The 25,316-nt window shown below is 37.8% G+C and overlaps 1 protein-coding gene across 1 annotated transcript in view; it reads right to left on the bottom strand.

Annotated features, from left to right (window-relative positions):
* The window catches only part of KCNH7 (potassium voltage-gated channel subfamily H member 7), a 206,677-nt gene extending 195,177 nt beyond the window's left edge, over nt 1-11,500 (bottom strand). The window contains exons 1-2 of the mRNA XM_062498275.1: nt 11,425-11,500; nt 9,206-9,436 (exon numbers count right to left, since the gene is read on the bottom strand). Coding sequence (XP_062354259.1) covers nt 9,206-9,436; nt 11,425-11,500 — 307 coding nt within the window. The remainder of the gene's footprint in view (nt 1-9,205; nt 9,437-11,424) is intronic.
* Between the last annotated feature and the right edge of the window lie 13,816 nt (nt 11,501-25,316).

Here is a 25,316-nt window from a genome sequence, read left to right as displayed (position 1 = left end):
ATATGTCGAGTTCTGCAGAGACAGTGATGCTACCGGTAATTCTGCTACTGCAGGATCTGGTTTTTTACAAATGAGGTCAAAAGACAATCAAAAATGAACGTTAAATAGATCTGTGTGGTCTAAGGAATAGCTCCCTTAGCTGCAATGTTCTCAGTTCGTGTAGTTGTTTCTATGAAATACCTTTGCCTACCCATCAGCTAGGAGGAAGAGTGGTCTGTGAACCATGCATTCCTTCCTCTTTCCCTCTCTTTAAATAACCATGAGCACAGGAGGGGGAAAGCCACCCACACCCAGGTCCCGACTGCAAACATCACACAAACCAGACACTAATTCTGCTTGTAGCTTCAGCAGCAGTGAGTAGTTTTTAAATTAACTTTTTAGGCATTTGGGAGCAGGTCCTTATATCCTGCTTCTAATTCTGACATTAGAAAGGATATCCAATTTTCAGGATAAAGAGGAACAAGGTTTTATTACAGTTTTGTGGTCATCTACAAAGAGTACTCAAACTCTTTAGCTCAAAAACTATGAAAGTTTTCTCTAAAACTCTGTGGATAAAACACTATATATGCTTCTGTGCATTATGTGCCCACATTTTTGTTGCCATGAACAATCATGTAACTTATGGAAAGACTAAGGGTGCTCTGCAGAGGATGCTCTGAACAGCGACCCAGCATGGACTGGCTCAGGACTGACATAAGCTTTCATACCAGTTTGTGAGCTGCTCTGTTAATCTTTTGTACTTTAAGGCTGTTACTACTCTCTCACATAATATGGTTATGTTGTCCACAACTCCAGAAATAGTCCTTCTGGGAAAAGTTGCTCTTTCTGTTGGATAAACTTTGGTGTTAAATTGATTCCTGGTATATTTTATCAAGCAAAAAATAAACTGGGCACTTAAAATGGATAGAAACGGAACATATTTTCCTTTCTTTAATTGTCATTATTTAAATAGCATGGACTTTAGGTTTTCTTTCTCTCTTTCTTTCTCTCTCGCTCTCGACATTTTTTAGCAAGTAGACAGAACTGCAACAGTATTTTGCCTTAACTGCCATGACAATAGGATTTATGGACTAGTGAGTTTCATGTTCTTTTGAAAGTATAGAAAGAAATCCCATAAACATGCAAAATACTAATGAGATTATCTGGCATTATTTTTATCCAGAGAGGAAGGAGTAAAGCAGATTGACATAAGTGACTTCTGAAAGGAGGAAATTTGTAAGCTATTTTCAGAGATCCACTTGCATTGATTTGAATGAAAATCAGCAAAGAATGCTCAAAGAAATAATCTCAAAAGGGCACAGACTCCAAAGTCTGACAACAGCTGGGAGTAAGTGTTTTAGCACTTGCATGTTAGTGATGAAACACATTTACATGATAATCAACAGCTTTTCAAGCAGCCTAGGTACAAGAGAAAGACAAAACCCCCTAATATGTTCTTGTTCTAAAGTCTCTGCCTGTCTAACCTGTGGATAAAATTGGATGGAAGTTTTGTCTCAGTTTCACATATTTCATTCATAATTTGTAGTCTTTTTCTGCAGCAATAGAGATTCAGCTAATACTCGTTAGCAAAGCTGTACAGTCTGTATGATCAGTGCTCCTGCCGAAGGACCAGGATTTCTTAGTGTTATAAAAATTAAAATTTGCAATTCAACTCTGAAAGCTGTTGGTGTGCAAGCTAATTCCTGTGTCATTAGGCATTGATATCTTGCTCTCAGGCCTTCAGGAGTTTTACTGGCCACAGAAACAACCAGTTACCAAATAGTCCTGAGCATTTGCCCAAAAAAAGGGCCAGTATTCAGTATTCAGATGTGATAAATCCCAATTTCCAAGTATCTGAAGTAAATTCTTGTTGTGTTTCTTTGAACTGACTGCTTAGGCAAGACCTTCTGGTTTCCACTGCAGTCTAATTTGGCAAATCAGAGGTTTAAATGAGGTAATGGCAAAATGTAAGAGAAAGTATTTTAATGATTGTGTTATTATGGAGGAGCAAGGACAAGGAAAGCAAGAAATTTCACTCTGTAGTCAAGTACTGAAGGCAGCTGTAATTTCTGGCCTAAGTTTCTTCTGGTAATTTCCACTCACTATCAGTAATGAAATAGTTAATAATATTGACACTTAAATACCATCTTTGAGTTTTGATGATATGATGGCTCTTTGTTAACAAACAAACCAGAAAATATTCTTTGTGGGGGTGCTATAATGCTATAATTGAAGGCAGTATCAAACCAAGGTATAATAAGAGCTGTAATTGGAATCCAGTTAATGAAACAGAAAAAGACAAGACTTTCCCTTTACACTGTTTACCCTGACTTTTTTTCAGATTGAATTTTAGTATCCTTTGTGATGATCTTTCCTGATGAGATTTCACTGTGATTTCAATTTTAAAGAACTAACAAAATGAGAAATGAAAAGGCTATATTGAGAAAGTTGGTGAGGAAGTTTAAATTGCATATCTGTGAAAATTCTGGAGGTCAAAAAGCATTTTGTGACTAGTTATATCTGTAATTCTACATTCAAAATGAAATTTTAATCTAATTTCCAAGAAATTATTCAAATATGCATGTTATTTCCTTTTTAAAAAAAGTATACTGGACTAAAAAGTTCAACTGTACAAAATCATAAGACAAATAGTTCCCACCTCGGAGATACGAACTTTCAGAGCTGCAGACAATGTGAAATAAGTGAGTAACTATAGAGCCACAATACCCCACTGTCACTGTCATTTATCTGCTCTGACTGGATTGAGGTTCAGAGCCACAGTTCTGATTGCTTTTGAGATATGCAGTTTCCAGAGTCAATTAACAATTTCCATAGTCAGCTTTGTCTTGCTACTCTGAATCCTATACTGCCTCATTAAGCTTTTTCCATACTTAGCAGAGAAGAGCATGGACTACCTAGCTCATAGGTTGAGTCATACACTAAGCTATGTAGGAATCACTTTAAAACTGGACTTGAAACTGCTAACATAACACCTAACCCACACCACTGTCCTCTTCCCATTGCTTGGAACCAGAGGGAACAGAAACGTCAACACTGGTGTTACTCGAAGTGCCATGCTTTGAAGTTCGTTTCATATCAAATAAGCAAAAGGCTGCTATTAGAAAAGCAGTGGCTCTTCCCCTGTGTGTGTTGCAAGGTATGATGTCTGATTTGCTCTCTGCATCTCTTTTTGATATATAGGCCAATTCGGTGGAGAAGGGAAAGGACCAATTGATAACATGGATCAGGAGTATGCAATAACTCTCATCATAATGTAACATTAGAAAGGATGCATGATAAAGATGGAAAGAGGACACAATAAATCATGTGAAACCACACCAAAAATAGACTGACAGCATCTGTTCTTTTTGTCTCATAACCCAAAACCAAAATAGCTTTCACTACAACTAAAATGAGCATATTCAAAACAGATAAAAAAATTTTGTCAGCAATGCCTAATTAAAAAATTAAACTCTTTAGAGGATGTGTATCACATTGTGACCTTATATTACCATTTCACTCTAGAATGTGTCACCTTTCTTACACTATGGCACTTTTTGAAAGTCAGCAATCATTTTTTTTCTTTTTAGCTTAGACCAGGAAAATTTGAGTCCCTTGATTGGTGTGAATTGCCCTGTGACATTCTGAATCCTGATATTAAATTATCCTGTGGAAGTCCAGTGTAAGATGAGTTCCGTCTGAACACTGTACTGAAATGAAAGACTCCTGAACCACTAGCCTGCAGGTTTTTATTTGTGCCATGGAGGAACTCAAAACTGTCAGAATGGATTTTTCTAAATTAAGCTTTCTTTTTCCGTTAAAGTTGCAGTACCTACAATAACAGCAACAGTATTCTTCATTACATATTAAAATTATATCTATATATATATGCTCATACCTTTCCAACCCTAAACACTGAGAAAGAAAATAATTTAGAAGTCAATTTAATTGTTGTTCTATTTATTCAGATACTATCTCTTTTTATAAAAGTCCCCTCCTTATTTAAAATCATTCATGTTTACCTGGAAAGAAAAAGAAATATGTTGGGAAGTCAAGGAGTTGAAAAATAAGATTGAAATTGACTTAGAAATAAGCTTTCTTAGGATATCTAAGGATATCTATTATTATCATAATAATTAGGTAGCCTACATGAAATATGAATAAGAAATGACCCACAGCTCTGAGCAGACATAGGAGCACTATCTGAATGGGGATGGGTAAATGAGATATTTGGATCACAGAGGTATTGTCTCACTGCTGATGGTTCTCCTTGCTGTAAAATCAGCAATAGTGAATGGGGCATAGGGTGTTTTTTTCTTGAAAAGTACTGAAGCCTAAGGTAGAAACACTGTGCTACAGACATAAAATGTCTGTATGATGTCCTCATTCATTTCCAATAGGTCAGTGCCTTCAGTTACATTCTGGATTTCATCCAAGGGGTATTTTAGGAATGCCTGGAAAAGAAGCCCTGCATTAAGAAAGGGGGTTTTGGCAGGTTTTTGTGAGGGTAAAACTTTCTTTATCAAAATGCAGTCAGATAGTATTTCCTATATCAAGGAGTCCTACTCCAGTAGGGTATCAGGGAGATTGGACTCATTGACCTATCTCAAAAGTTCTGGATAAGGTACTGAAACTATGGTCAAGACTGCAGCTGCTGACCCTTTTGCAAGAGCTAGTCTAAGGGGACTTGACACATGTAAGCAGCTTTCTTTTCAGTTGTATTTTTTATTGATTGGCAGGCTGACACAAAACAAAACGCCTATGCTGACTCAAGCCCAGATGATTAGCTTCTAAACAAAGTCCTGATCTTTCTAAGAACTCTTAATACTGTTTTCACTTTACTTCACCAGTATGCTTGCACAACTTTTATTTCCTATCCTCAAAAAAGAGCTGAAAAGGCCTTGAGATAGTTTGGAAATGTGTTTTTAAAATGTAAATATGTTTAATTTGCAGCCAGTTGTGGCAAATTATTTTTTTGAAACTGGGTAAATTGCAAGTAATTTATGAGGTTTGTACACACACTGCAAACTTCTTGATCTTATCTTTGCTCAAACCTATACTTTACCTTAGCTCTTCTCAACCCTAGAATATCTGATAGGCTAAGCTTAAATGATCCTACCTTCCTTTAACAGATACCATCTGCAAGCTTAGACATATCCCATTATTGCCTACAAAGAATACAGGAAGAAGTAAAAATGTAATCTGTGTGGCACAATACTTTCTGATTATTATATATCCATTCTCAATCCCAAAATAATTATACTTTTTATCTCAAAAGTTTTACAGCTTTATCACCTCAAGCAATATTTTACATCTGTCAAGAATGATTTATGCAATAATGACTTAAACTGCAAAATGGAGTCCTCAAAGGAAGAGCTGTCAAACATTTTTACCATAAATAACTTTATTAAAATAAGAACTGATATCTTGTATAAACAATATCTTGCCTTCAAGTATAATTCAGATCATACAGCTATAAGATTAGTAAAAAAAAATTGTGAGATAGTATGGAATTTATGATATTGCTACTTTGATATCAGAGTATAATTTTTTAATTAAGCAGATGCTAATACCTAATGGGCAATCCTTGGAAAAAATCTGTTTCAAAATAATAGTTCTTGTGACTTGTATTTATCTATTGCTCTCTTTAAAAAGGGATATTTGCATTAAAAAAGAAATTTACTGTGTCTTTAATCCCATGAGTACATCCAGTGACAATTGTGGAGCTACTTGTGCTATGAAAACCTGTAAATTTGGACCTTTAGTTTTAGCACCATCTGTTGCCATTAACCATTTTTCTCAGTAACTAACTCTTCAGAAAGCTATGCAATTGCCTACTGTGGCACTACTTGAAGAGGACAGAGGACTAGAACCTTGCTTGGATTGTGTAAACACCCTTCTAAAAGGAAAAAGAGTGAGGAGAAATTAAAACCAAAAGTAAGCGATGTTCTGATAGAACTCCTAGAGCAACTAGTAAGGCTTTTAGCTGCAAATGTTAAAATCTGCCTTAAGGACACCACTGGTGTGGTTGGGACAAGGCCTGCTGGGTGCCCAGGTTATGCTTGTCATGCAGGTCCAGGCCATCTAAACAATTACACAAAGCTATCACAAGCACTTGATAATTCTCTGCACCCTCCCCACACTACGTGGTAAAAAGGGAAACAGGCTCCATCCAGGTTGCTAATTTATAAAATCATCATACATAACATTTTTTCTTTCTTTGACCACTCTATATTCTGTCTGTCATGTTTAAGACAGTGTAGATTCAAGCAACTGCCCTTTTCTGAATATCAACTTGCAACAATTTTTCCCATCTTTCTGTCCCATCTTCTTTGGGTGTGTAATTTGGCCAAAAGATTAAAGCAGTGAACAAACAGCAGCTTTCAGTCTTGTATGATCAAGATGTTTAAAGCTCAAGATTTTGCACTTTCTAGAAAAGTGGACTATAGACCAGTAGAGAAAATCAGAATCCTAATTCCCATGTATGTGTATAATATTATTTTTCTATAGCAAGAATTTTCTTTTAAGATGAGCTTCAAAGCTGCGACATTTTAAAGTTACATGAGATAGTATTTAGAATCAAAAAGAAAAAACATTAGTTATAGAGTGATCCCCTTTCTGATATCTGCATTGCTGAAATTCTGATGACAGATTAGCTTTATAAGTGATCCCACTGACATTGGCTTTATATCAAAATATTAAAATAATTTTTAATATAATCAGTGTCTTATGATAGTGTGATGTGGAATAAGGTTTTATTTGCAATCCACTGGCCATTTACTCAGGAGTGTGTAATACGGCCTTCAGAGCCTCCCATCAGTGGAACCTCAAGCAATTCACACCTTCCTGAGGTGTCTTCCTCCTCCATATGCTTAGTATTATGTTAAATATTATACAATGTTTTGCCCTGAAATACAGTGTCAAATGAAACTTTTAAGCAGTGGATAGTCCACTAGAGTAGCTTGGGTTACTCACATATAGACAGTTACATTTCTGACTGGGCTACAATTGACCTCTGAAAACTGAGAATTGCTGAAATTGACCTCAAGTCTCATACTCACTCAGAGCACACATTCAAAATAAGCCACTAACCAGGCACTAAACTCTCACAGTTTTAGAAAACTCCTGTAATTGTCTTCGTTTCACAGCCTGGAGGAAGTCCTTGTTAGGTATCATTATTCTGTATATTGCTACAATATAAAGACTATGTTATATATAGGTATATGTACGCACGCTACATATTGAAAAATCAAATTTGAAAATTTGAAAAAGTGAAGATGAAATGTGAAGTATATATTTTGAGTTATTTAGAATAACTATAGAATATGTTTACTAACGTTAATTACATTCATCATACAGGTAGTTTCAATTTCATGACATGACAGATTAAGATTTTCTATCATATTTTGAGAAGAAATTGAACCTTATGTGGAACAAAACCAAAAAAAACTCTCTATACAACCCAGCTGACAGATAGCCATGCATTTGAGTGTCAGACCTATATTATATTTTGACAATTTTTGCCTGATTCACCTGTGTTTGTTTAAATTTAGCAGATCAAACAGTTCACATGGTGAATCCTGCTCACATTTAGCCAAGTAAAATATTAAGGCAATTAAATTAACTATCCACAGAAACTAAGTTACTGAAAACCCTTATGCATAAGATTGTTTACACTGAACCATCTGTAACTCAGCATTCAAAAAGTGTTTATGAAAGATACAGCAATTTTTATGGACAGAATTTCTTTGGTTTGTCTCAGATGCAATGGTTGCATGATTTCAGAATTCAGCATTTTAGAAAATTATCTATCTATCTATCTATCTATCTATCTCTGGTAACTGACAATAAGCAGTACTTCTAAATGCCTTTCCCCAAACCTCCCAATATTTTGGGAGATGCTAGGACTTTTAAACTACCAAATCTCCAAACAGTCCTCCAGGGTGTTGGCTGTGAAAGCCCTGACTTTCTCCTTTTGCGATATTTTTAACACATGCCAAGTTAACACACACACAGGGTAGATGTGCAAAAGACACACAGTGTCAAGTCTCCTGAGAAATCTATGTCCACGGCACAGCTACAACAAATCTTGACCAAACTCTTCTCCAGACCACCAAACCAGATCTAAGAATAAACGGCTCTACTGAGAATCAGCTATGAAGAGTATGCTTAAATATTGGTAGCGTGGGTAGAGTGGTTGGCCAGAGTCCTATCTGAATTACACCAGCCTAAGCTAAAAATAATATTACTTAAGTCTTTCCAAGATAACAACAGAATTATTGAGAACAGGATTTAACTCTGTGACTTTAAAATGAGAGAGCACATCACATGTGATTCTAAAATTGATGTAAACAACACACTGGCCCTTCTCCAGAACTAATTTAAGCTCAGCATTTGAATATGAATTTCCTTTTCCTTCTCCCAAGAGTGTGCACAGCAAGAGACAAAATAAGGTACACCACAATTATCAATTACTTGAATTGATTTGAAAAATGGGTGTTTCTGTAAATAACTCTGAGTAATTAAAAAAAAAAACCTCCAACCAACAACAAAACTCTACATATAGATATTATGTATCATAATTGCTTCTCATGCGTATGCATTTTTAAATCTGCAAATAAGTTAATTTTTTGCTCTTAACAGAAAAAAATCAGTAGATTCAGCCATTCTACATATATAGAGTCTTTACTGAATAACAGGGAATAAATAGTTCATAGCCTAGGCAAACCCAAATTTTGACTCTGGCAATACTAGGACAATATCAGTAGTTCAATTACAGATATGTCACAATATCCCAGCTCTGAAAAAGACTTGTACCTTTCTTTATAAGCTAATGCTTGCTTTATGCATATATTATTGTTTTTTCTACTTTTAACTTTGTGGTAAAATACAGCATTTGAATCAAGGTACATTTCCTCTATGCTGATTACTTTAAGTGATTTACATCTTCTTTAAACAAACCAAGAGGACAATTTCTCTTCCAGAGTTGCAAACACTGTGCTGGCTTCATTCAGCTGGTAGAGTGAGCATACGGTGATACACTCCATACACCCACCACTCTCAGGGCAGATTCCCTTACTGACACATGCAAATGTATTTCTCTGGACTTCAGAGAAATTACAACACGTCCAGCAAAGAGGCTGGCCAGTACAACATACACACCTCTTTTACCAATCAACTGCTAGCCAAACACACAAAAAGTTTGGAAAATAAAAGCAGACTTTACCATCTTTGTGATAATAGGTGACTTCTACTTTCCTCTCCTCTGACCCCAGCAGGGCTTGAGCAATTTGGGCAATATGATGTCTTTTGGTCTCTGGTCCATGAAGAAAATCACAGGTGCAAGGTTTCTGCATGACATCTGGCCTGGAGAACCCGGTCATCTCACAGAACCCATCATTGCAGTAGATGATGGCACAATTCTGCACTCTAGCATTAGCAATGATGAATTTTTTATCTGCAATAAAAGAAAGTGATGCATTTTTTAGTACTCTTTCAACATTTCTTATAGTGTCGATTGCAGGGATGAATGTTGAGAAACCATTCTTTTCATAGGAATGCCTGAAATACAGAGATTTTCAATCATTTAATGAAGATAATTTGATCCGTAGCTTTTAAAGAAACTTTAATTAATTTAGAATGCATTAAAGATGAATGTAATTGCTTTTTAAGGAAATAAAACCACACTATGCAAGTCTCTGTAAATCTCCTTTTGACTTCAAAATTTTGTCTGTTTCAGGCTTCACTGAAGCCTAAGTGATGAACACTGTCCCGTCAGTAGGAAGTTCAGGAAAGTCCTTGAAATGTTAGTAGCTTCTTTTGGGGAAAAGTAGAGCCTTGGGAAGGGGATTCTACTCAAAGGTCTTCCTGATGTAAAGCCAATCTCAATCTACTCTAGGGATTTTCATTGGGGTGAATAAAATACTGACTAAAAATTTACTGTTAACAAATCCATCTAGAAAGTAACAGAAGAAAAGAAAGTTACTAAAAACAACAAAAAGGGTGTGAAATTATTCTTATGTTGGAAACATTTTGCAAATTTCACTGAAGCTCTGCGCCTCCATTCATTTTCATTTCCCAGAGGAAAAGATAGGCTTGATCTCAAAGATAGGTTCAAAAGTTTTCAATTCTAGCTACTTTGTTTCTGTTCACCTTTTAAACACGCTATTTCCATTGTAATTCTAAATGTACAACTTTGATACATTTACTTCTAATAACAACTTTTAGTTACTTAAATTTACAAGGCAATTGCTTGCTTTATAAAAGATTTCTTACATGACACCAAGTGCAAGTCTTCAAAATCTTAAGTATGTCCACCTTTGAACACAGCAATGTATTTGGAGATTTCATTACTTTTTCTGCTATCTTTCAATCATGCTGAACTTTCACTATCACTTGCCTATTTAGCAGCTAGGACATTATTAGTGTCAAAAAAGATACATTTTGCTACATAAAAACTTGGACTAACAACACTGACTTAACATATAGATAAATTAAGAGTAGCACTGTCTATATTTTTTTTCTCAAAAAATATAAATATAACACATGCTAATATGGGTTTAAGAATATGGAAGTATATGAACTGGAATTACCTGTAAGGGTTCACACACCAGACTGATACTAAAATTATGCTAAATATTTAAATCAATGTACATACATCAAACTACTGTTTCTAAATGAAATTCATTTTAAGCATCAAGTGTTCCTTCTTACAGCTAATAGGAAACCAGAATTCTGGCCAGGAAAAAAACATTTCAGCTTCAGCCTCCTTGACAGGTAGTAAACTGCTGCATTGAAAAAGACCTCACACACTCTCCCTGAGGATGCATTTGCGCTGGTTTGTTAGATATTTTAGACTTACATAAAGAAAAGAGAGAAATTTGACAGCTATATCAAAATACAGTCATGACAAGGTAAGAGAGTATTTCCTCTTTAATAACTCTTTTGCTTATTTTCTGCTTCCTCTAAATCAAAGTCTGAAGCTCTGCTTTAATCTGAAAAGGTTATTATGACTAACAGCATGAACAACCATAATAATAATAACAAATCTAGCCTATTTTTTAGACATTGCAAAGACAGCAAGATTCTACATTCTGCTTTTAGAGCCATCTCACTGCTTCAGAAGAAGGTAAGAGATATAACTTCTATAGCTGTACAATATAGATACAGTCAACGATAGAAACTGTTCTTGAAATAGTGGGGGAAAAAACCCCAACCCCCCTCCCGAAAAAAGCCCCGAACCCAAACAAGCCCACCAACCAATAATTCAAGTTGGCAATCTGAATTCTAGATCAAAAACATTACTACTTCTGCCAGGGATCCCCTTCTTACCTCCGGGGTTTTCTTGGCAAGATACAAACTTAAAAATAGTCTGGAGCTGCTGTCCATTTAGTCACGAGCAGAATAAAACTACTATAGCAAAATAGATAGAAAGCGAGAACTTACTTTGCCCTTCAAATTTTCGTATGATTGTACCCAAAAATGTATTTTGTGGTGCCACATGACCTCTGCGAACAGGCATGTTTGTACAGGTCTTCGGTTTTCTGTGCACAATGACTTCTCCAAGGATCTCCTACACGGCTCCAGCCCAAAGCACCGAGCCAGCTACCCTTTGTGACAAATCATCGTCCTCTGGAGCTCGGAAATCTCTTCCCATTAGCACCACTTCTAGAGACACGCTTTTCCTATCGGAGTCAGATTCATCCCCCAGTTTCTTTCTTTCTTTTTCTTTCTTTCTCTCCTTGCTTTCTTTTCTATTTTTTTCCCGGAGGAGCTCGGACGCTATTGTCTGGGGCGGGTAGGGGTGGGGTAAGCAGGAGGAGGTGGCGGGTGGGGAAAGATTACAAGGGTAATCGATCTCTAGCACCAAACATCGCCAATTTTCCAAAGCAAATGGCTGTGACCCGGCAGTTTCCGACGCTGTAGTGGTGGTTTGAGGGCTGGAAGACTAATGTTTCTCCGCTGCCAGGGGGAGTGACGTTCCCCCCTCCGGGCTTCACCGCGGCGCGCAGCAGCTCGGATTACTCAAGCGTGGTTTAGCAAGAGCCAGCCAATAAATCTCTTCAAAACTCGGCGACAAACAGCGGCATCAGGAATAAGCTACACCCCGGCAGCACCGCGACGCGCCACATCCCCCACCGCGGCGGCTGCAGGGGTCAGCGGGGACCGAGGGCGATGGCAGCGGGGGGGCCCCGCCACCTCCGGTAGCCCCGGCGTCCCCGCCCTCCCGGCACCGCCGGCCCCCGAGCGGCCCCTGAGCGCGGCCCGCCGGGGAGCCCCAGGCGCTGGCAGGGCCGGGGGAGGGAGGGGAGCTGGTACACGCCCCGTCTGGGGCGGGGGGCGGCGCGAGTAGGGGTCGATGTTGAGCGGTGGGGGAGCGGGGGAAGGGACCCCCGGAGCCCTCGGCATCCCTCCTCTTCCCGGTGGAAGGGATCGCCCCCTCCTACGCAGCGTGACCCAGGCGAGGGCTTCCCCTGGCCGCACGACCCCCTCCTGGGAGGAAGGGGGATTCCCCCGGCGCCGAGCGCTGCCCCCGGTTGCCGAGCAGGTGCCAGCCTGCGCTCGGGGCCGAGCGAGCGGCGCGAAGGGCGCGCCGGGTCCCGCGGGCTGAGCCGGGCAGGGAGCCCTCGGCCGGCTCCGCGGCGGCACGGAGCGGGTGCCGAGGCCGCCCCGGCGCTGAGCCGCTGCCCGGGACCGCGCTCCGCTCCGCCCCGGGGCCGGGGCCGGGGCCGGGGCCGCTCGGAGCTGGCCGTGGTGCTGGGGCCGCCTCGCCGGCGCGCACGGAGGCGCCGCTGCCCGCGCTCGGGCCCGGGGAGCCACAGCCTCCCCCCACCTGGCTCCTCTCAGCTTCTCCCATCCCACAGGAATAGCTGGGGAGGCTCCCGGGGGAAGCGGGTATTATTTTCAGGCTGTAATTAAGGCTTCCTGCACTACCCAGCAGGCAGAACGGTGTGAGTTCAGCGCGGCTCTGCGAGGTGACGCGGGGAGGGAGATGGGGGCAGCCATGCGATGCTGGAAAGGCATCTCTAGGGTAGTGGAAAGCATCGGCGGCTTCTTAATAAACTCATAGGGCAAAAAAAAGAGAGGCACCTGAGCACCGTTCTTTGTAATCGCGAGCACAGGATATTGAGCCGGCAAACCACCGCTTCCCACCTGTTCTTCCACAGCACAAACAGGTGTTTCCTTATTCCCGTGAGCTTTTCATAGGTGTGGCCTTTGTGTCACTACCGCGTGTCATTCTCTATATTTATCAGAGGTGGGCACAGTCTGTGGAGTATGAGGGTTAATTTCTGGATTAATTTAATATCAGTGGAATCATCCGGGATTTACACAACTTTGAATGTGTCTAAAAATAAAATTTGTATGTACATAAACTGTATTAAGATGGCTTCATAGTAATTGACTGTGTACTAATTAAAAAGCCTCAGCTACATTAAGGGATATATAATCAGATACGTAATCAATCTTAGGAAATGAGCATTGCTTACTTGGGAAAAACAAACGTTAAAATCTCTGTGTTCAGAGGTCTGAATCAAAGGAAAAAACATCCATTTTTTTTTCCTGTAATAATGTTTGGAGGAGTTATTTTTTGACTCTGATAAACACAGGAAAAAAAAATCTCTTAGAATACTTTTGAATACTTTTCCTTTGGACAGTGGATGAGTCTTCAAGTCAAACTTTTCTCTTACTGCTCTTTATCTTAATGAAAAACACATATTCCTCTGAGAAGGTATTCATGTTCCCAAAGACAGTAGTAGAAAGAATGAAGAGGAACATATTTATTTTAACACTTTCTATAATTCCTAACACCTAGTCAAATTGTAATGGCCAGCTGTGACATCATTCTCATTTTTACATTAAAAATGTCACTTTGATATATCTATAACAGCAATAGAAAATAAGTACCATAAAACTGTGGCCTTTACTGAACAATCAGTGTTTGCTTTCAGTATTCAACAATTAGTATCAAACTAGATCAGCTATAGGCCAGCAGGGTCCAGAGTCCAGTGCTTTAGATGCCTGTCTAGAAAGAAAACAGGAAAAAAATTAAAATATGAAAGTACCTTTAAGAATTTAAATTTCACTGAAGCCCCATTTTTAATTTTAAATTTGGGAGTCACACTATGCTTGCCTGAAAACTGGAGGCACCAAAACTTCATGACTCTGCAAAACCCTTTTTGTTCTGTCTCCCGATGGTGGCTTGAACTTTGACGTTGGTTATGTGAATTATATTATAGTCCTCTCTTCCCCCCCCCCCCCCCCCACCCCCTTTTTATCCACCTTGATTGGTTGGTTTAGAACTGATCAAGATAACCCCAGTCAAAGCAAGATAACTGCTGCTGAAAGACAAGATCTGAGATGTGGTTTTTAGCAGGGGATGAATTCCTAAGAATGATGGGTTGTAATAACTACAGGACCAGTAGGTGACATCCGAAAATATTTCACTGTGGTGATTTACACTCCCACAGTCTTGTAGATGATCTATTGCTTCTGGAGTGCTTATTGCTCGTTGTGCTTAGTGCTTGATAATTTTCTGTAGCAAGCCAATAGAAAAGTGTGAGAGGAAAATATATTAAAATTGGACAGCAAACAACAAGCACGGAGAATGGGGGAGAATTTGCATTTGATTGGGAAAATACACATGCAAGTGGGAAAGTTTGAATTCGTTCTAAATATGCATCTCTAGTGTGATTAAATAAATTGAGAATGCCATAGAGATCTATGTTTTATGTATAGAGTTGTAGAGTTGCTAGCTTTGCAAGACCCCAAAGCACCGGGGGAGGGTGACTCTGGAGCTCAAACCCATCCGGCGCGGCCGATGCCGTGTCCTCTGGCCCCTGGTGGCATTGGCCCTTGGGCGCCATCCTCACCACAGCCCCAGGACCGCTCTCGCAAGTGGGGCTGCTCCTCCGCACAGCTATAGATGGCATTTCCTGACCTCAAGGAGAACAGCTGATTTTCAAATAGTGGTTACAAGGTTTTCACTGCCTTTTTAACTACTTCCTTCTTAGATTCCTTAAGAGAATTTAGAGGACTCTATGCCTAAAGTTATGTTACTAATCTCTTTCAACATCTTGGCAGTTAGCATTTAAACCTGATATTGTCAGGAAAGTACAGCTCTGGGGAAATGGCTCTGATCATATTTCCCATCATATTTTTGGGGGGGGGGGGGCGGGGGGAGGAGAGAAAGGACTCCGATTTAGTCCAGCATTCTTATAATCTTTGACTTTCCAAAGTCATGTGTTTGTCCTCCTGTATGCAGAGGTTTATAAGTGCATTCCTATTTGAATAAACACTTGTTTGTACTGGAGCAAAATACAGTTAATCCTTCCTTCCTTCCTTCCTTCCTTCCTTCCTTCCTTCCTTCCTTCCTTCCTTCCTTCCTTCCTTCCTTCCTTCCTTCCTTCCTTCCTTCCTTCCTTCCTTCCCTCCTTCCTTCCCTCCTTCCTTCCCTCCTTCTTTCCTTCCCTCCTTCCTTCGCCATAGTTCCAGCTAGCATAGGATATTTGTGTTGCTTTTACCACATATGCCCTGCATGCCCCTAAAATTTATTCATCCATATATGTTATATATACTTACAATTTTATATAAGGCTGGAATTGTCTTCAGAGCTGTCAAAAGCAATACTGAAACTTTATTTTGAATCCCATTTTGGGATAAGATGGCCTTTGTGATTCCCTGACAGGTTGATGTCTCTCACCATCACCTTCAGTTTTTATCAGTCTTGCTTTCCCATCTCTTTACTCTTTTATGTTTTTCCAGAACTTCAAGTTATAGCCATATATTCTGTTTTAGTCCTTCACAATAATAATGACAATCATTTAGATTATGACTGTCTGCGCTTCAGGCTCAGGCAAAGCCTGCAGTTGCCGGGGACAACAGACTGCCAAATTACTTCTGTTGGAGGAGATGGAAATCAGCTGCTTGAACATCCAAATAGCAAATCTCTGCTGATGCTACTGAGAGAGGCATTGGGTGAGTGTGGTGGTAATTGCTGCTGCCAGAGCTGGTACCTTTAAGCAGTACTTTGTCTTTGCTTGCACTGTGCTCATGCCTCGGACATCAGGTTATTCTTAATCCTAAAGGCACATGGTCTAGACAGCTACCTGCATAGAAAAATGAGAATGCTTCATTATTTGTGCTACAAAATTCACCCTGAATTTGGTCTGATTATGGTTATTTTGTGTTTCGCTTTTTCCATCTAAAAAAAAGACTCTTATTCCTGGCAAGACCACTAATGTCAATGAGATTGCACAGAGGCAATTATCATATTTGGCCTTAAGGCATACGTCATCACTGTGTCTGCATGCAGGTCTTATTAGTATCCAAGACTTCAGATATTTACATGGGAGAAAGACTATCAGGTTTTTAGAATGACAAAAGAAGTGTCTGCATGAAATTAAAGTCTAAAAAGTGATTAAAATTTCTATTTAATTTTATAGCTAGTTTAATCAGTAATAAAATAAAAGTTATGTTGCATTTTGGATTATTCATTGTATATTTTACATGTAATTCACTCTTAAAGACAGTAATTTGATTACAAGTATATGAATTTTAAATGCAAAATCTGTAAGACAGAACTTCTGTGAGCTAAATTTCCTAGCCTGTTAAAGGTAACATCACATGGGAAAACAGTAAGACAGCAAGCAACTTCACTTTTTCTGTAAGGATGCACAAAAAGTTGTTAGTTATTGCTCTGTATCCATTGCTATTATTATGTGCTATATTAGAATACCTAGGGATTCAGAACCTCATGACCTAGGATCATTTTGGAATTAGCAGGTACAGGTATGAAAAGAGAATTACAAAAACCATCAATATATCCATTTACTCAATGCCCTGCCAATGGATCATTCCCTTTAGTATATTTGCATTTGTATTATTCATTTAGGATTTAAATTATTCAAGCAATGAGGCTTGCACTTCTTCCTCTGAGAGACTCTTTCAGTATCTGTCTCACCACAGGGCTTCTCATTCCCTCAGATTAAGGCACAGTTTTGGTGTGGGCTTTTACCTTGGCGATTTACAGCATTTATGTGCACATTGTGTTTCCCTGGGTTCTTGGCCTGGAACGGGTGCTTCAGGTGACCTTCTGTGCTGACCTTCTCTGGCCAATTTAGAGCATCAGGAATGATCCCAGCAAGTGCTGTTCCTCTTCAAGATTTTCTAGATGGATTATAGTGCTATGACTCCATGATTCTGACAGCTGTCAGTCCAGTATGTTGATTGTAATTAGCCAAGACATGAAGCATACTTTTATCAATTTATTTGTTTCCTCCTACCATACACAGAAGAATTTTAATGTTGTACAAATTCAGTACCCTGCTCCATATCTTTGTGAGTAATTCTGTACCACAGGGAAATGTAATTAAAGATAAATATATTCATTCTCCATAACCTGTCTTCCATCATTACATAAATTCAGGTACGATATTTTATAATAATAACTTGTGTAAATTAATGTAAGAACTATTATACTTATTATATCACAAATCTTAAGTTTTAATTTATTTAGAAGTGTATGTCTAGAAAATAACAAATGAGATGGGAAAGGGGAAATATTAATTGCTAAAATATGAAAAAATTAAGTTATTGTATGTAAGTTACTAATTGAGCTAGATCCATGCATTTCTAAAATTAATTATCTTTGTACCAATTCCAGTTGCATTCTCCACAGTGTATTCAAATATTAAGTGTTAGGACTGCCATGTGTCAGGTGAGGCTCATTCCTTTTCTTAGCTTTTCACTTGAATAAACTCTGGTTAGAATTCCTTCTTCTACACCTGTATGTTCTGAATGTATTTTTATCAATAATAATGAAAGATTGCACCTGGCATTTGAAGCAGATTTGTAGTGATTTCTGGCTCTCACCCTAATGCCAATGTAAAGGAAATCAATGCCCAAGACCTTCCTGAGGTTACAAGGTTTGTGGTTTTGCCTAAAGCTCCTCCTAATTCAGCTGCAGCAGGGTTCTGGGATGTGTTCAGGTGAAGGTAGCCTGATCTAGGACCTTCAGGGTGAATAGCTCCAGCACATTCTGTGCTTGCACAATTTCCTTTCATAATTTTCAAATTATTTCCTTTCTAAGCAATAATTTGAAAATGGGCCATACCAAAATCTTTCACAAAATGAAATTACTGTTTCCAACCAATTTTGTAGATGCCCCTCTCTACTGGTGGGATTAAATTCTGATAGGTCACAAGAGGAAGAAGATTATTTCTATTCTTCAGCCTTTTTCCTCAGATCAGAGTATAGGAACTGAATTCCTTCTTGGATGACATTTCCATACGCTGCTACTTTAGCAAGCAATAGATAGACAGAACTCCTCTTTTCCTTACCTCTGCCCTGCAGCAACTGGCAGTGTGGCAATGCTGAGCAGCTGTAGGGGAGAAAAAGGACAGCAGATGCTCTGAATTTGGTTCATGGTAACATTTTTCTTGAGAGTGACCAAGAGGCAGTGAGACCTTTTATCTCCTTTGGAGAATCGGTAATCATATACAAGTATCTTCCCATCACAGATAAACATTAAAATCAATAAAATACAGTTTTGAAGCATATAAGTAGACACTGATGCACTATTAGTACAAATAATCTAAGAAGTTTTTTTTTACATGTCAGTAGATAAATATTGGATTTGTTTTGTTCCCTTTCCTTGGGCTGATCTAATAAGTTATGATTTTGGATAAATTTTGTTCCCTTTTGCCCTTTATGTCATGTTTTCCATTGATTTCAGATTTCTGTCTTCACTGCTTTACTACTGTCAATACCACTACTATATCTACTAGTTGTAGTCAGTTATTTGTCCTTTTCAGCCTCAGAGGCAGAGGGATAGAAGGAGCAGGGAGATGGAAGTACAAATGGACCAGAAACCAGAAACTGACCTGAAACTGGCCAGAAATTATAACATGCACTGAACTTTAGAGCCAAAATTAAATATAAATTGAAAGAGTTTAGGGGGAAAAATAACTTCCATCAACTTTAAATACAATTTCAGATGTTTATTCCAGCTTGAGAATGTTTTTGCAATTCCTAAGAATGTTTATTATATATCCCCAAAGACACTGTAGAACTCAGTCAGAGTGCAGTAAGCTTGAGAAATTTGGATATATGTCCCAGAACACAGAACAGCAAATAAATTCCAATTTCACTCATCAGAAATAAACCTCACCAAAATAGTATGAGGCCTAATGTCAATTGTTCCATACGGTCTTGATGAAGGTGAATTTATTTTTCCTAAATATCTCAGTAGTAGTACATTGTGTTTCTATGTTAATTTTTAGTGTTTCATACCTTCTTTGCTCTTTCAGCATTCTGTTAACATATTTTACACAGTCACTTCATCTAAATAAGGTAAATGCAGTTTCTACACTGTGCTTACTTAGTCATTAACAATTTTATTATTAGCATATTCTAACACTCAGTTCTGTAGGCGAAGCTTTCTCCACCTGTCATGTATATTTTCTCCCTACAACTGTATTTTTCCACACTTATTTTTCAGTATTATTCTCACAGTAATAATATTTCTCTGTAACTGTGTAGAGTCCAGAATAATATAGACCAGTTCTTCCTGACACTGTGCTTATCAGTGCATTTGTCCAAATTGCTGACAAAAATAATCTGCAAATATCCAGTTTGCATATTTCTTTTTCAATATTTCCACTCTTCTTTCATAATATCATAACATGAGATCATGCCTAATTATATGACAAAAATTGGCATTTGTCTAATTCATTTCAAGAGATACCCATATCCTGAAACAGAATTTTCCTCCTCAAAGGTAGTGTATGAGCTGATCTGTTGTCTGTGCAGATAAAATACGTGTATTATAGGCTAAATTTACAAACCCAGGTGCCTGCCTGGAGCTAATGTCTCCAGTTATACTGATACAGCTGCAAATGATTGGGGAGATTTTTTTATCAGTGCTAAATACTGTATTCAATAACACTACTGAAGCCAATATGAACAGCAGGTATTTGTCAAGTGAGAGTTTTGCTCATGATCTGTGATGACAGAGAGAGATAATCAAATGACGTATGTTGTTTTGTGGAAGTCTTCTGCTGACTAAGATAGAATTTATTTAAATAATCTCTCCTGTATTCCCAATCTCTGCCATTATGTTTATTTGATTGCAATACAAATAAAATATATATTTTCAGTCTACTTTTTCTAGCACTTGTCTCCCATACGGTTCAATTTATTTGGCAGGATGAATAATAATTTCAGATGAAAGTCAACTTTTCTGCTGGTAAAGAGTAATAAAAGCACTGCTATGCTGAGGTATATATTCAGAAATAGCAATATTATCATAACACAGTCATTTATTTTTCACCTTTTTTATCATTCTTTGTTCAGTTATTTAAAATAGGTGCATGTTAGATCACAGTAGAGATATTAATTTGGTTGATGGGTATATTTAAACTATTTTTATACTTTATACTTATTTTTACAATATAAGAGCCAAACTATCCAGATATGCTTTTTGAAAGAGAACTTCCTCTGTACATGCTGTAGCACCCAAAGCAATTACCCAGAAACTACTTTAGCTCAGTATTCAGGCTACTCACAGGTGATTTTGAAAATCTGGTTTCATGACTCTTGAAAAAAAATCAATACAGGCACACATTAATTTTAATGCGCTTTGAGCTAAATAAATATTCATTTACTCATTTTCTATATGCTGTGTCAATAGTTTGAAAGAAAGCACATCTAGGATTTTAAAAAACACCATGTTTTTGTGTTAGGTTAGGACAGTAATGCACAGCTCAAATGACTGTCTATCCAATCTTGTCTCCAGACTTCCACATCCTGACAGATCCATGGGCAGATTCAGACACAGAACTGTACTGCTGAAAACACAGGCCTTGGTTTTTATTCCAATTTATCATGAAAAAAAACCCAAAATTGGTAAAGCCGTATTGAATATTGAGAGAAAATATTTCCTAAAGATATTTTTAATTTTTCTTAGGAAAATATTTTCTTTTCTTTTTTCCCAGAAATGATGACATTTTGGGAAGCAGACATTCCAAAACAGAGAGCTGGTCTGAGGGAGAATTTGTGATAATCTCAGCTAGAGATTTCATCGTACTGGCACCTGAAAACTCAAGACTGCTGTCCTGACAGAATATCAATTTTCAGACTTTGTCAAGTAGTCCAGTCTAGGGTTATACATCCTTTGAGGCTAAGGGGTGCCAAATCGATCTTCAATTTAGGACAAAAATATAATCCCATTTAGTGCTTCAACAGTCTTTTCTCTGCTAAACTCACATAGCCATGATGGCTGCCCAAAGAAGCCATGCATTCCCCTTCCTTGGACATTCTCAGGACTGAGCCACATAAACCACCTGGTCTCACAGTTTCCCTGACTGGAAACAGGGAATTTGCACCTTCTGAGGTTGCTCACAATCATATTATCCTATGAGCCCACGATGGTATGGTTGATATTTTCACATATACTGAGACTTGTTTTCTAATTATCCAGAATGTGCAGATGTGGTTTTAATTGTGCCACTTCTTCTTCCTCTCTGTAATATCAATATGCTTCAGGGCTCCCTGAAGCACGTGGTTCCTTTTCTACCATTAGCTGAAATCATCAATGGTATGAATAGCATTTCCTAGGCTTGAGATGTTCCATAAGTGATACGTTATTGATTTACATTTTAAAAGACACCACACACACACTTGTATGCCAGTAGGATACTTGTCTGTGATATCTGAAACCTTTCCAGAATAAACATTAAATATAAATCCAGAGTATTTGCTTGTGCCCTTTGTTCTTCTTTCTTAACTATCTAGGCAGAAGCAGCATTTCTCCTGACTCTCAGAGCTCCTTTGCATCAGCGTTACCTCTCTCTTGTGAGAGTTCAATATCTTCTAGTAATATTTTTTTAATCTGTCATAAAGTACTTCCAGTTCTGTAATGCTTTCTTTAAATTCAGGAATAAGACTTTTGTTCCTTCCACTTCTCCCTTGTGCAGGCATAGCACAAGAACTGTGTTTCTTGTGAACCTTCTCACAGATGGAAGCTCATGATTACATTGCTTGGTTACCAGATTTCCCTCTTCCTCTTTATTGTGTCTCTCTATCCTCAGCACTGACATGTTTGCCTTTTCAGTAGTCAGTTGAGCAGGGTAATTTGAATAACTGCTATAGAAGTAAAGACTCAAGGGGTTTGATTTAATTTTGTTTAAATGTTGGTGTATGAAATGTAATCTGATAGGGACTAGTAGAATTACTGTGCAGATGACAAGTGTTAGGCAGATCTTATTACCTGGAATAATTGAAAACTGTCTGCTTTCTATAGTTTTACTTGAAAAAGAGTAAGAGTTAAAAAAATTATGTTCTCTTGATGAATTCTAAAAAAGGGCCATAAACTAACTTATTTCTAGTTCACTTTCCATGAGAAGTAGGGAAGGCAGGTGCACCAGACAATGCTTAAAGGAGACAGATTTTTGGATAAGCAATAGCTAAAGTGTTTGGATTGGAATCCAGTCATGTTCAAAAGAATAAATAGTTATAAGAGAACAATTCATTAATCTCAGTTCTCATAAACTAACTTGGGATCCATGTTTTGTCATCTAGAAGATTCTGAGATTGGTGTCCCATTTGTGACATTTGCTTAGACATTAATAACCTCAGGACTCTCTTTTGTATGTTTTAGTCTTTAGTCTGTTGACCTTCTAAGTGAATATGTTACTGCCAGAAAGAATTTCTGAAAGTGAAAAGGAAAAGAAAACCAGGAATTATCAATATTCTGTTTTATATAAATAGAATTACATCTGCTGCTGCTTGAACACACATTCATGGGTGAATTTCAGACAAGCCAGTAGGTATCAGTAGGTAGAACATAAAGCCAAAAATATTGCATGTATTTTTAACCCACAAGAACATGGACAGCTGTGGGTCTTGGAACACTTTATCAATTTATGAATCTAAAGAGCTGCAGAGTGTTGAAATCCTTCCAGAATAGTTCATGCTTGAGACAGATCATGGCATATGATAATCTGGTAGCAGAGTCCTGGCTATAATGCCATCTCCTTTTCCTATGTGAAAATACCTCAGGAAAGATGGGAGCATTATACTGATATGTGACAATCACTATCTAACAGCACATCTAGTTCAAGCCAAATTATCTTGATGGAGAACATGAGAGGAAGTTAGATTAGGGGTGAAAATAATATCTTTTTTTTGCCTAATATATATAGAATTAAAAATATCTAGCATTATATATAATCAATTATGTCAATAATTGTATTTTATACCTTCTTTAGTTTTTAACATTTTACATTTCTGGGTAAACAACAAATTGTCAATCACTTCTGTGTTTAGTGATCAAAAGACTTTTTTGACATCTGCTATCTTTAACAGCTACTAGCCAGTTTATTTTACCTTTGATTTGCTCTCTATGCTATATAATGTCTCTGTATAATTGCTATGTTTCCTGTTTGGTTGGACAGCTGGGATTCAGATGTGTATATTTAGGATGTTCTTCAATAGTAGGAAGTTTCTGAAAGGTAGCAAGGGACTCAGTCTTTAAGGATGATTTTTCCCCTTGTTTTTATTAGGCAAATTACTGTGAGAATGATTCAGTAAAAAGAAAGTGAATTATAGGGCTTGGAGTTTTATAAAAGTAGAGGAAAGAAGTACATTTTTAGGGGGTCTTAATCTATTATAGATATTTCCAGAACTCTTAACCTTCCACGGACACATGTTTCTCCTCTCCCCCTCTTCCCATTGGTTGATGCATCAGTCAGATTCTCATAGGCACCATTTCAGCTTATGTCCATGAAACATTTTGCAGACTGTTTATTTTTAGATAGGAGGTATTTTCTTGATACCAATTTTTTCTCATTCTTTTTATTAAACCCTATCCTGTTTTTTATAGATAGATATGTAACTTATACTTCTCTAGTAACAACATGCCCAGTAAATATGCATTTTAAGCAGAATTATGCCTAAAACAGTCAGCACATGACAATAGACTCCCCTGCAAGCTACTGCTACTAAAGCATTTCAATATAGAAAAACAACTACTTTAAGGTTTGTATTACTCTCCTACTTCTAATAATTTTAAGGGATCTAATTATACTCTTTCTCTTCAGAGAATTCTCTGAATTAAGGGTTATTCCACTTAGTGAAGTCAGTACTGCCGGAGAGTACAGAATTAGAGTCATAAAGGGGAACAATTTTTTCCTGATCCTCTGGTGAAAAAAAAAGATGCCATGGGATTAGAAATTAACTGGTTTATACATACACATACCCAAGTTAATAAAAATATACTAAAACCATTTTATTTTAGTCTACAGATGTAATTTAGTCTACAGAGTGAGGATTCTGATATCCAGCCCAGTTTCTAAAAAATTTGCATTATAAAGGTAAAGCACCAGGCAGTTTTATCCAAGGTCTTTGTAGCTGGGTTTAGATACCTGGTTTTAAGTGTTGAACAAATGAAGCAAAATCCATTTGAATTCTATTTCTAGCTTTAATATTGAAATTTCCAAAGGAATTATATTTCTGTCTTTAAAATGAGATGGAGGAAAAACTGAAAGAATCCAGTAAGAGGAACATTAAAATGCCTAATAGTAGTTGAAAATTCTGTTTAATTGTTTTCTTATAAATTAGGTATAAGTTCCATTTGCTGCTATTGGGATATTTTCTTTTACAAATACTTAAAACAAATACATAGGTTACTGGGGGCAGGGGTGGTCTCCTAACTTCACAGCCGAAACTCTTAACCTTATAATTAGACACAGATGTCTGCCTCAAGGACAGTATTTTTTGTGAAAATTCTGCCAATTTTTGGACATAGAATCACTGGCTCTTCAATATCACTGTGATCACAAGGTCACTTTCATATTTGTGTTTGCTTCCAAGCTAACTATATTATAAAAGCAAAACACCTGCAAGTTACACAGTAGTTAATCCTTGAAAGACAGTGTACCCATAGTTATGATCACAGGAACAAGCAATCTACAAGAGTGTATTTACTCTGGGCTGTGTTCATCAGAAATCATCCATGGAGGTACTAAAGGTCATGGATCACGGCTCTGCAAGGCTTAACTCTTAAAATAGTGTGAAGGCTGCATTGTTTAAATCTATCAGCCAAGAATGTCAGGAACCAGAATATGAAGTTTTATCAGGAAAATAAAGTTGCACTCCAGCATATTTTATGATAGCTATTGCACTTTATATGTATTTTATGGTAAGTGTCCATTTCACAAGTTAGTAACTGTAGCAGGTTTCTGTATTCTCACGCTGAGAAGCAGCAGCAAGCTGCATTAGCCAGGTGTGCTGGTAGCTTTTTGGGATTCACATACTCTTTCTTTAATTTCATTGGACAA

Source organism: Cinclus cinclus, chromosome 9 (genome assembly GCF_963662255.1).
Source record: "Cinclus cinclus chromosome 9, bCinCin1.1, whole genome shotgun sequence".
In the NCBI taxonomy this organism is placed as follows: Eukaryota; Metazoa; Chordata; class Aves; order Passeriformes; family Cinclidae; genus Cinclus; species Cinclus cinclus.
The sequence above is the reverse complement of the archived record's forward strand: the minus strand, read 5'-3'. Positions and strand labels throughout refer to the sequence as shown.